The sequence below is a fragment of the Engystomops pustulosus genome, chromosome 7 (genome assembly GCF_040894005.1).
Source record: "Engystomops pustulosus chromosome 7, aEngPut4.maternal, whole genome shotgun sequence".
NCBI lineage: Eukaryota > Metazoa > Chordata > Amphibia > Anura > Leptodactylidae > Engystomops > Engystomops pustulosus.
In genome coordinates, this window is record NC_092417.1 from 170,232,314 (window position 1) to 170,246,207 (window position 13,894).

Here is a 13,894-nt window from a genome sequence, read left to right on the forward strand (position 1 = left end):
GTACAAGAATATAACTACTATAATACTGCCCCCTATGTACAAGAATATAACTACTATAATACTGCCTCCTATGTACAAGAATATAACTACTATAATACTGCCCCCTATGTACAAGAATATAACTACTATAATACTGCATCCTATGTACAGGGATATAACTACTATAATACTTCCCCCTATGTACAAGAATATAACTACTATAATACTGCCCCCCTATGTACAAGAATATAACTACTATAATACTGCCCCCTATGTACAAGAATATAACTACTATAATACTGCCCCCTATGTGCAAGAATATAACTACTATAATACTGCCCCCTATGTACAAGATTATAACTACTATAATACTGCCCCCTATGTACAGGAATATAACTACTATAATACTGCCCCCTATGTACAAGAATATAACTACTATAATACTGCCCCCTATGTACAGGAATATAACTACTATAATACTGCCCCCTATGTACAGGAATATAACTACTATAATACTGCCCCCTATGTACAAGAATATAACTACTATAATACTGCTCCCTATGTACAAGAATATAACTACTATAATACTGCCCCCTATATACAAGAATATAACTACTATAATACTGCCCCCTATGTACAGGAATATAACTACTATAATACTGCCCCCTATGTACAGGAATATAACTACTATAATACTGCCCCCTATGTACAGGAATATAACTACTATAATACTGCCCCCTATGTACAGGAATATAACTGCTATAATACTTCATCTATACTGTATTTATCCTCTTTCTATCCTCCTGTAGAACATGATGAATGTGGCGATGGACAGAGTATCTGTGATGTGAATTCTATTTGCACTAATTCGGTGGAGGGGCACAGTTGTACTTGCAAACCTGGATATGTGGGGAACGGCACCGTCTGTAAAGGTAGGTCTCAGCTTCTATGGTATTTGCAGTTGTTTTTGTTTCTTTCCAGTGTGAATTGTATTGCACTGAGCTGCATTAAGCTGCAATACCACATGTGACCTGTACGCGGACGTGGCGCTGTTTTGAGAGAAAGTATCCATTGCTCCATAGTGGTGGAATTTCTGCATTGGACACCCTCTTAAAGCTGAGGTCAAGATTCCAGTGAATGTAAGGAGTGATCCATTCACTGACTGCAAACAGAGATGTTGATTCCCATAGGGATGTGATTTGCAGAATTCCGAATCCGGTGTCTGTGTTACTTCCCCTTTATTGCATTGGGTCATTATGTAGTAGGAACACAGCGATAAGCGCGGTATTAGCGTAGGAGGCGCCGCAGACATAAGAGAACTGGAGAAGTGGCCGCAGAGAAGCGGCGCCGAGCTATTTATAGGTGAAGTGCACTCTATGGCGGTGATAGATTTTCCAAATACAAGGTGTTCATCGTCCAGGTTTATTTTTTGCTTTTTGCTCATTTTTAGCTCCTGTGAGATGTATGAAGAGCCCGAGAGCTTTATAGAGAGCTTACTTTACTGACGTCTGTGGAGTCGTCAGACCTATGTGTATGGTGTATCCTCACACTGCTGTGCTCTGTGCTCTCTGTAGCCAGTGTTATGTATTGTCCCTGGAGAGATGTGTAATCAGACCTATGTGTATATTGTGTCCTCACACTGCTGTGCTCTGTGCTCTCTGTAGCCAGTGTTATGTATTGTCCCTGGAGAGATGTGTAATCAGACCTATGTGTATATTGTGTCCTCACACTGCTGTGCTCTGTGCAGCCTGTGTTATGTATTGTCCCTGGAGAGAAGTGTAATCAGACCTATGTGTATATTGTGTCCTCACACTGCTGTGCTCTGTGCTCTCTGTAGCCAGTGTTATGTATTGTCCCTGGAGAGATGTGTAATCAGACCTATGTGTATATTGTGTCCTCACACTGCTGTTCTCTGTGCTCTCTGTAGCCAGTGTTATGTATTGTCCCTGGAGAGAAGTGTAATCAGACCTATGTGTATATTGTGTCCTCACACTGCTGTGCTCTGTGCTCTCTGTAGCCAGTGTTATGTATTGTCCCTGGAGAGAAGTGTAATCAGACCTATGTGTATATTGTGTCCTCACACTGCTGTGCTCTGTTCTCTCTGTAGCCAGTGTTATGTATTGTCCCTGGAGAGATGTGTAATCAGACCTATGTGTATATTGTGTCCTCACACTGCTTTGCCTGTGCAGCTTGTGTTATGTGTTGTCCCTGGAGAGAAATGTAATCAGATCTTTGTGTATGTTGTGTCCTCACACTGCTGTGCCCTGTGCAGTCAGTGTTATGTATTGTCCCTGGAGAAAAGTGTAATCAGACCTTTGTGTAAGTTGTTAATAGCAGCAGGACTGTGATATATGGAGTCATATTCCAGGATTGTAGCTGCTCCAAGTGTTCTGCAAGTATGTCCTCACACTGCTGTGCTCTGTGCTCTTTACAACCAGCGTTAGATATTGGCTCTCCACTCCATGTGAGCACTATATGACAGGATTATTTATACACTCTATGTCATCACTATATGGCGGCATTATTTATGCACTCTATGTCATCACTATATGGCGGCATTATTTACAGACTCTATGTGATCACTATATGGTGTCATTATTTATACACTCTATGTGATCACTATATGCCGGCATTATTTAGACATTGTATGTGATCACTATATGGCGGTATTATTTATACACTCTATGTGATCACTATATGGCAGCATTATTTATACACTCTATGTGATCACTATATGCCGGCATTATTTATACATTGTATGTGATCACTATATGGCAGTGTTATTTATACACTCTATGTGATCACTATATGCCGGCATTATTTATACATTGTATGTGATCACTATATGGCAGTGTTATTTAGACATTGTATGTGATCACTATATGGCGGTATTATTTATACACTCTATGTGATCACTATATGCCGGCATTATTTAGACATTGTATGTGATCACTATATGGCAGTGTTATTTATGCACTCTATGTGATCACTATATGACGGCATTATTTAGACATTGTGTGTGATCACTATATGGCAGTGTTATTTATACACACTATGTGATCACTATATGGCGGCATTATTTATACACTCTATGTGATCACTATATGCCGGCATTATTTAGACATTGTATGTGATCACTATATGGCAGTGTTATTTATGCACTCTATGTGATCACTATATGGCGGCATTATTTAGACATTGTGTGTGTTCACTATATGGCAGTGTTATTTATACACTCTATGTGATCACTATATGGCGGCATTATTTATACACTCTATGTGATCACTATATGGCAGTGTTATTTATACACTCTGTGATCACTATATGGCGGCATTATATATACACTCTATGCGGCACATCAGGAGGTGACCTGCCATTGTCTTGGCGGCAGCCGGATACGCATGGACAACTGGTAAAGCAAAAACTTCATTTAGTGGCGCAGCGTGCGATGAGTGATGGCGTCTCTGGCGGTATAAATACCGCATTTCTGGGCGACACCTGGTCATTCATATCATTGTATCTGCATGTGGCAGCGCCGCGTCCAGCGGTAATAACTTTGTGGTGATGGAGTGGGGGAGGGGTGAGAGACGCGCGGGGAACAAGTAAATGACTTGGACTTTCAGGAAAATAAATCAGGTTTTTCATTAAATTAAAACTAAGGGGGCAAGACAACCATGAAAATGATGTGAAATCAGGCAAAGCAAGCTGCTCTTAAAGGGGAAGTATCAGCAGTTGTGACCATACTTACTGCAGCCAGTGCTATGTATTGTCCCTGGAGCGATGTGTAATCATAGCTTTGTGTATGTTGTGTCCTCACACTGCTGTGCTCTATGGTCTCTGCAGCCAGTGCTATGTATTGTCCCTGGAGCGATGTGTAATCATAGCTTTGTGTATGTTGTGTCCTCACACTGCTGTGCTCTATGGTCTCTGCAGACAGTGCTATGTATTGTCCCTGGAGATATGTGTAATCATAGCTATGTGTATGTTGTGTCCTCACACTGCTGTGCTCTGTGGTCTCTGCAGCCAGTGCTATGTATTGTCCCTGGAGCGATGTGTAATCATAGCTTTGTGTATGTTGTGTCCTCACACTGCTGTGCTCTATGGTCTCTGCAGCCAGTGCTATGTATTGTCCCTGGAGCGATGTGTAATCATAGCTTTGTGTATGTTGTGTCCTCACACTGCTGTGCTCTATGGTCTCTGCAGACAGTGCTATGTATTGTCCCTGGAGATATGTGTAATCATAACTTTGTGTATGTTGTGTCCTCACACTGCTGTGCTCTGTGGTCTCTGCAGCCAGTGCTATGTATTGTCCCTGGAGATATGTGTAATCATAACTTTCTGTATGTTGTGTCCTCACACTGCTGTGCTCTATGGTCTCTGCAGCCAGTGTTATGTATTGTCCCTGGGAAGATGTGTAGTCATTGTTTTGTGTATATTGTGTCCTCACACTGCTGTGCTCTATGGTCTCTGCAACCAGTGTTAGTATTGTCCCTGGAGAGATGTGTAATCATAGCTTTGTGTATGTTGTGTCCTCACACTGCTGTGCTCTATGGTCTCCGCAGCCAGTGTTATGTATTGTCCCTGGTAAGATGTGTTATCATAGCTTTCAATAGGTTGTGTCTTCACATTGCTGTGCTCTCTGCAGCCAGTGTTAGATATAGTCCCTGGAAAGATGTGTAATCATTACTTTGTGTATGTTGTTAGTAGCAGCAGGACTGTGAAATATGGGGTTGTGTCCTCACACTGCTGTGTTCTGTCCAGCCCCTCCCCTTTGCTGTGGAATCCATACAGAAGCTGCAGGGAAGGGGAGCTTAGAGCTATACCACAGTAGTGTGAGGACTTGTAGTAGCTACAATCCTGGAATATAGATCCATATATCATAGTCCTGCTGCTACTAACAATGCCTGACAATGGCTGCAGTCTACATGGTTGCACTTGCTGACAGGTTCCCCTTAGAGGAGATCACAGCTTCTGATAATTGCTTCTGGATCTTGCATCTATTATACTGCACATTGGGCTGCACTAGAGTCACAAGAACAGCGCCACCACGTTCTGTGGGTCATGTCTGGTATTGCAGTACAATGAAAGTGAATAAGGCTGAGGTGCAATACCAGACACAGCCATAGGTGGAGCTGTTTTTGTAATAAAGCAGCTGTGTTATTCTGTGCTCCTTGTGCCCCAGTAATGGCTCTGATCAGGACATCTATATCAGGTGACCCCCTGCTGTGCTGCAGTGTAAAGCATGGGGGATGTAGACCACCACAGTACAGCCGAGCAGGAGGTTCTCTATATGGCGCGATTATTACATAGAAATCCTCTTATCTCACCCCCAGAATTTTCTGTATTTCTATTGAAAAACAAAGAAAGTAGATTTTTTGGATTCTCTGTCGGATTATACTGCCTGAAATTTACCAACCCGGTCTCTGAGGTCTCATAATGAAATCCTCCCAGCCCGACTTCTGACCTTTACTCTCCAGATGAGACTCCTCCAAGATATTTGCCGGGGAATCAAAGATCAGGAAAGTTCTTATAGGAGAAGAGAGAGAGGAAATATTTTATGAGGAAGCAGAGAACAGTACAACAAAGGTCTGCTACACATAGTTACAGGGAGAAAAGATACATGTGTGATAGATAGATAGATAGATAGATAGATAGATAGATAGATAGATAGGAGATAGATAGATAGATAGGAGATAGATAGGAGATAGATATGAGATAGATAGATAGATAGATAGATAGATAGATAGATAGATAGATAGATAGATATGAGATAGATAGATAGATAGATATGAGATAGATATGAGATAGATAGATACATAGGAGATAGATAGATAGGAGATAGATAGATAGATAGATAGATAGATAGATAGATATGAGATAGATGATAGATCTGAGATAGATAGATAGATATGAGATAGATAGGAGATGGATAGGAGATAGATAGATAGATATGAGAAATAGATAGATAGATATGAGATAGATAGATAGATAGATATGAGATAGATAGATAGATAGATATGAGATAGATAGATAGATATGAGATAGATAGATAGATATGAGATAGATAGATAGATAGATATGAGATAGATAGATAGATAGATAGATATGAGATAGATAGATAGATAGATAGATAGATAGATAGATAGATAGATAGATATAGATAGGAGATAGATAGATAGATATGAGATAGACAGATAGATATGAGATAGATAGATAGATATGAGATAGATAGATAGATAGATATAGATAGGAGATAGATAGATAGATATGAGATAGATAGGAGATAGATAGATAGATATGAGATAGATAGATAGATAGATATGAGATAGATAGATAGATATGAGATAGATAGGAGATAGATAGATAGATGTGATATAAAGGTCTGTTACCAATGACAGGAGAATATGAGTGAGATATAGAAAGGTTTGTCCCCAGGTGTGGATGGAGTGCTGGGAACATAAATGGTTATTCCAATTATCTAGATAGAAAACAAATCAGGACATTGCTCTCCCTGAGAAGCCGCACTTATCAGCCGGGTATCAGAGGCTCGTGTCCTCATCTGACCTGCCCTGATATCACTAACAGTCATACACTGATCCTTACAGCAGGAAAATACTGTATAGATAGATAGATAGATAGATAGATATGAGATAGATAGATAGATAGGAGATAGATAGATAGATAGATAGATAGATATGAGATAGATAGATAGATAGATAGATAGATATGAGATAGATAGGAGATAGATAGGAGATAGATAGATATGAGATAGATAGATAGATAGATAGATAGATAGATAGATAGGAGATAGATAGGAGATAGATAGATAGATAGATAGATATGAGATAGATAGGTAGATAGATAGATAGATAGATAGATAGATAGATATGAGATAGATAGGAGATAGATAGATATGAGATAGATAGATAGATAGATAGATAGATAGATAGATAGATAGATATGAGATAGATAGATATGAGATGGATAGATAGATAGACAGATAGATAGATAGATAGATAGGAGATAGATAGATAGATAGATAGATAGATAGATAGATAGATGGATAGATAGATATGGGATAGATAGATAGATAGATATGAGATAGATAGATAGATAGATAGATGCTGTAGATATGAGATAGATAAATAGATATGAGATAGATAGATAGATAGATAGATAGATATGAGATAGATAGATAGATATGAGATAGATAGGAGATAGATAGGAGATAGATAGGAGATAGATAGGAGATAGATAGGAGATAGATAGGAGATAGATAGATATGAGATAGATAGATAGATAGATAGATAGATAGATAGATAGGAGATAGATAGGAGATAGATAGATAGATAGATAGATAGATAGATAGATAGGTAGATAGATAGATAGATAGATAGGAGATAGATAGATATGAGATAGATAGATAGATAGATAGATAGATAGATAGATATGAGATAGATAGATATGAGATGGATAGATAGATAGATAGATAGATAGATAGATAGACAGATAGATAGATAGATAGATAGATAGGAGATAGATAGATAGATAGATAGATAGATGGATAGATAGATAGATAGATAGATAGATAGATAGATAGATGGATAGATAGATAGATAGATAGATAGATAGATAGATAGATGGATAGATAGATATGGGATAGATAGATAGATATGAGATAGATAGATAGATAGATAGATAGATGCTGTAGATATGAGGAATATATGCAGATGTCTGCACAGGATGATGACAGTTCAGCTACAGAATGACCTCCTGCTGTTCAGTTCAGAAAGTTTGTGTAACCAGGAATGAGATGATTAGCGCTGTACAAGTTCTGCTGCGGAGCGCTGCGCACACAGTGGAAACCACTGACCCAGATGTCTGCTAATGGCACAAACAGGCGGCAAGTTCCAGCACAGACGCGGCCTCCGACTCATTATAGGGAAATAGAGAAGGATCGGATCTAGGAATTATCCTAATATAATATATGATAAAGCCCAGGCGGAGAGCCCGCGCCAAATGTGCCGGGAAGAGCGGAACATCCATCTACTGAGATTGGATGCCGAGTCTTAGACCTGGATTATCTCTATTTGCTGTAGAGGTAAATTGAATGTCTTGCTCCCTGTTGTCGGCTATTTCTGGCGGGGGAGGAGCTGAATGTGGAGATTTCACGTTTTACGAAGGATCCAGAAACATCTCTGTCTAGGTACAGTCCTTGTACACTAGCTGTCTGCACAAAATATTCAGGTTCCACTTAATGTTTCAGTATTTAGTGTAGCAGCTCTCTCTTCCTCTAGCACAGCAGGAAATCCCAGCATGATCGACACCACCAGTAGAAATTGAACATTAGCGATCACTTTGTCGCCTCATCCACACATTTAACATAACTTTCTGTTAAAATTTTAACCGTCCTTGCATGCTCCGCCTCTTCCGATTTCCTTGTTGCTAGCACCATCCCATCTACCCTAAGTATTAGTGGTCGTCTAGCACCTCACAAGTAGCCAGCATTGTGTAGTGCACTTTATACGACTCAACTTTCACCTTGCGGAGGGAGGGGCTGTGACTAGTGTTGCACCAATAACGGGTACACAGCTCCGCCTCCAGTGCACCAAGAAACCTGTTTGCATGAAAATTATGATTTTGTTAGTCAGGGATAATGTGGGATGGGATTGGTTTTAAAGGGACGTTGTATGATAAGTGCTCAGGAGGGTTAGTGCTTCCATTTCCACTGGCGGTTTGCATCTTGCTGGGATTTAATGCTGCGCTAGAGGAAGAGAGAGCTGCTACACTCAGATTGTGATTGATATGATATGGATTTGTCTACTTTACATACACCTGCACTGTAGGTGGGGCTGCCCTTTACGATGCCCTCAATGCCAATGTGATGCCGCACAGCCAGGTGTTTTGTAGGGTTAAGGTGCTACTACTCCTCTCAGCCTCCCGATCCCATTAATCTCCGCTCAGAAATTTCTACGTGGACACATTGATCATCGGTTTATTACTGAAGACACCACAATAAATTTGCCTAATGCTGGCGCCGCGTGTAACCGCAGTCCTGTCCCGCCATATATTTATGTAGGAAGGTCCAGATGGCGCGAGAGGAGGAAAAAAAAACGTAAGGTAAGGAAGATTTATGATGAGGGGACTCGATAAAGTGAGATTGCAGGACAATGCTTAACCCAGCTAATGGCTCAGCCCCCGGGGGCCACCGATTATGGGCGGAATTTATTTATGGTTATTAGGATACAATGTAACAACAATGCGAAAGGCAACATTGTATATAAAGGGGTCACCTCACTAAACATTTCACTGCTCTATCAGCGGGCAGGGGGGCAAGAGGGCAGAGGGGGAAGGGGGATCAAGATCTTATTGGCATAAGAAGCAATAACGTTCACCCCTCCCAAAAAAGAATAGATATACCTAATAGATACTCATTGTCAAGCCCATGATGAAGAAATTAGCTATTAAAGGGGTCTCCCGGACTGAAAAATATTGATATTGAAATAACGTTTCCTAAGGATAGGTCAGGGATTGGATGAGGAAGTAGACAGCGCCATTCTCTGTTAGAGGCTAAACTCAGTCACTGCAACTTAGTTTGTGTCCAAATGAATGGGAGCTGATCTGCAGTAACAGTGTCTGACCACTACACTGAGAACAGCACTGTCTGCTTACTTATCCATTCTCATTAGCTGATCTATAGGGGCAGCTTAGTTTTGGACACCCACCAACCTCGCCAACATGGGGACAACCCCTTTAAAAGGAAGTTAATGATGCAAAGTTTCCCTCTTTTTAAGGTTTTGGTAATTATGTCCCTTAGAATCCAGGGAATGTGTGAGAACATTGCGCTCCGACATCCGGGGTGACCGCCTGCTCCGGCCGCTGTGACTGTATAATGAGTTATTGATCAGCCCGGAGCTGGGGATATCACATGTGTTTACAGCTCATGGTGGCGTCTGGAGATGTCACGGACCAGTTATGGTGGTGGTCAGGACACGGGACCTTATACATGGGGTGTAGCGCCTGCCCTCGTCTCCTCAGACCATTTCTTACACCTCTCACTTCTCATATCCATCATGTAGTCACAGGATTCTCCATCCGTCCCCTTCTTGAGGAACGTGATGACAGGAGGTCTCGGAGGAGACACTAACACAAAGGTCTTCTCATGGATCATGGAGCAGAACAATACTCAGTATACTCCTCTCCAATCCCTCCATCAGCCTCATTGATGAGTCGCCCTCTTTATGTCATGGTTTATTCTATTCCTCTATTATATTGCTGATAAAATCTCTAGTCACATCCAAAGCTGCATTCAGATAATATCCTTGAATCCCATTGGCTCTCAGGTGGCCGCTGCTCAAGAGTAAATCTACAGTAATTATGACCAATTCTTGTACAATGATTCCAGATATATCATACATCTCTATTCCTGAGCGACTGGGAGTAGTTGTTATGAGGGTCAGGGTCTAAAATCTAAACCCTAGAGCAAAGCAGTTTCAATCCTTACCCTCAATATAGACCCAAGACCCCCTTAATGAGACCCTAAGTCCTGAAACCACTACAGATCCCTTCTATATTCATGTCCCAGACCAGACTGATTTATGTGCACCCTCCACACTAGATCGCCCCTTCTTATAAACCCAAGAGTAGACTCCTTAAAAAAAAGGTACATTCTCTGGCTACCAGGTGACAAAGAGTTATGGTCCCCAGCATTCTGGTTACACATTGGTGAGGATTCAAATCTGCTATAAAGCTTCTTTGGGGCTGGATTTCTCTGCCAGTGATTTGGTTAACTTATTTTTAACTGTGTTTGAGCTACCTTTCTACTTCTATAATTTATGACCACCCCTTGCCCTTTCGATTTTGTACCCCATTGCCATCAGGTCGTGACCTCAATTTCTACCCTTGACTACTCTATGATTTTGTCTCTGACGTAATTTCTTGCCTGGCTGACGTTGACTCTGGTTCTCCCTTCCCCTTTTGCCTAAAATAAGAGGCAATGGGGGTCATTTACTAAGGGCCATTTTCCCCGGGCTTTTGGCGCACGCGATCGGATTGTGGCGCATCGGCGCCGGCATGCATGCAACGGAAATCGGGGGCGTGGCCGTTGGAAAACCCGACGGATTCGGAAAAACCACAGAATTTTTTTAAAAAATGTGTCGATTGACACCCGCTTACCTGCACCCAGGATTGGATGGTGAACTCCGGCGAACTCTGGCGGACTTCAGCGCAGCAGCGACACCTGGTGGACATCGGGCGCACTACTTTAGTGAATCGCCGGAAGACCCGAACCCTCGACGGATAACGCGCTACTGGATCGCGACAGGACCGGGTATGTAAATCTGCCCCATTGTCTCCCAATTGGAGACCATCAAGTAGGCACAGACAGTGGCTTTTGTACAAGAGCTCACTCTTCCTCTACCACCATTGACCTGACAAAGGGAGTGGATTCTTCTGATATCTGACCCAGAAATTTCTGACCCGGTTTTGTTGTATGGCTTTGTTTCTTATGTGTGATTCTGGGACCTAAGCTTGACCTGATCCTGATGTGTAACTTCCTGCCCTGACCCTGCCTAGTACCTTGGCCTTTCCCTGACTGTTCCCTGCCAGCCCCTGACCTATTTCTCACTACTTTTTGCCTGATCTGGACTTTTGGCTCTGTAATCATGTTGCAACAAAATCCAGATCCCCTTATGGGGGTTAAATTATAAAACACGAAATAGTCTCCTGGAAAACACCATTGAGATGCGGCAGAACCTTTCTGGTAGGACATGGGTCCACTGATGTCCCCTTTAAGATCTCTCTTGCGTATGTGTCAAATATTTGGTAATTTTCCTTTAATTCCAGACATTTTTTAAAGGTTTTTTTCTACCATTTTCTCATTTTGAATACATGAAGTGCTATTTTTGTGCAGTTTATGTCGCTCCGCACAGAATGGCTGAGATAGAGCGATATCTTAGGGCGAGCTTATCAACAGAACCCCCGGCACAGGGCCATAACTCTGCATGGTGGACAGATCACTACCCTCCCCGGGTCTTGATGCTCCGTTAACAAGCTATGGGAAGATGAGAACCGGGATGGCTCATCTCATCCATCGCTGGAAGCGCGGGCACAGGTAATAACCTACACAGCACTTCAATCCGAAATATCGCCATCAGAAGAGGAGAAGCCGCTCATAAATATTATCCTATGATACAGTATTAATAGGAAAAACCGACGAGCGATGACCTGAAACACGGAGACTGCAGGGAGATTGTTTGATGACCATAGTACATGGAGGATATCAGATATGGAGAGATTATATACCCTGTAACAACAGCAGAAATATGGCCGCCTATATATCACTATTACCCAGCATAACCAGGGTCCAAAGAGGAAAGGTCAGAAGTATAAGTATAACAGGATCCACTAGCAGAATAGTGAGTGCAGCTCTGGGGTATAATACAGGATGTAACTCAGGATCAGTACAGGATAAGTAATGTCATGTATGTACACAGTGACTGCACCAGCAGTAGAATAGTGAGTGCAGCTCTGGGGTATAATACAGGATGTAACTCAGGATCAGTACAGGATAAGTAATGTCATGTATGTACACAGTGACTGCACCAGCAGCAGAATAGTGAGTGCAGCTCTGGAGTATAATACAGGATGTAACTCAGGATCAGTACAGGATAAGTAATGTCATGTATGTACACAGTGACTGCACCAGCAGCAGAATAGTGAGTGCAGCTCTGGAGTATAATACAGGATGTAACTCAGGATCAGTACAGGATAAGTAATGTCATGTATGTACACAGTGACTGCACCAGCAGCAGAACAGTGAGTGCAGCTCTGGAGTATAATACTGGATGTAACTCAGGATCAGTACAGGATAAGTAATGTCATATATGTACACAGTGACTGCACCAGCAGCAGAACAGTCAGTGCAGCTCTGGAGTATAATACTGGATGTAACTCAGGATCAGTACAGGATAAGTAATGTCATGTATGTACACAGTGACTGCTCCAGCAGCAGAATAGTGAGTGCAGCTCTGGGTATAATACAGGATGTAACTCAGGATCAGTACAGGATAAGTAATGTCATGTATGTACACAGTGACTGCACCAGCAGCAGAATAGTGAGTGCAGCTCTGGAGTATAATACAGGATGTAACTCAGGATCAGTACAGGATAAGTAATGTCATGTATGTACACAGTGACTGCACCAGCAGCAGAATAGTGAGTGCAGCTCTGGAGTATAATAAAATGGATAAAGGATAAATAATGAAATATGTGAAGTTCTTTCCTAAGTTTACACCTGAACAGGATTCAGCATCACATCAGCCATGACACGGATGCTGGCAGTAATGTAGCGCATCAAGTCATTACCGCCCGGCCGCAGAATTCCCTGCATTTGATGCCCGTGGTGATCGTTTCCTTCAGTTACCTCTCGAGCTTATTAAGTTGCTGTGATTTATGCTTCCTGTTTTGCTCTTATATTAGGAACATTTAATAGACCATATAATTTGGTTACTTAAAAATCCCAAAATGGTTTGCTCAACCCGGGGCTAATTACTAGGAAAGCTGGAGAAAGTGTACAGTACATCCAGGCTGTAATAACTGGCTTTCAGCTACAATGATATAGTAAAGACAGTTATAGTTAAGAGTGAAAGATTCAAATACATGTGCCCAAAAGAATTACCCAAGTGCCCAAATTACTTATCTTCTACATCCTGTATTATACCCCAGAGCTGCACTCACTATTCTGCTGCTGGTGCAGTCACTATGTACATACATGACATTACTTATCCTGTACTGATCCTGAGTTACATCCTGTATTATACTCCAGAGCTGCACTCACTATTCTGCTGCTGGTGCAGTCACTGTGTACATACATGACATTACTTATCCTGTACTGATCCCGAGTTACATCCTGTAT

At 41.6% G+C, this 13,894-nt stretch overlaps 1 protein-coding gene across 2 annotated transcripts in view; it reads left to right on the plus strand.

The window, feature by feature from the left end:
- NELL1 (neural EGFL like 1) overlaps positions 1-13,894 on the plus strand; it is a 534,618-nt gene that overhangs the window by 344,192 nt on the left and 176,532 nt on the right. For both annotated transcript variants that reach the window (XM_072118935.1, XM_072118936.1), the window contains exon 14: positions 789-911. In XM_072118935.1, coding sequence (XP_071975036.1) covers positions 789-911 — 123 coding nt within the window. The remainder of the gene's footprint in view (positions 1-788; positions 912-13,894) is intronic.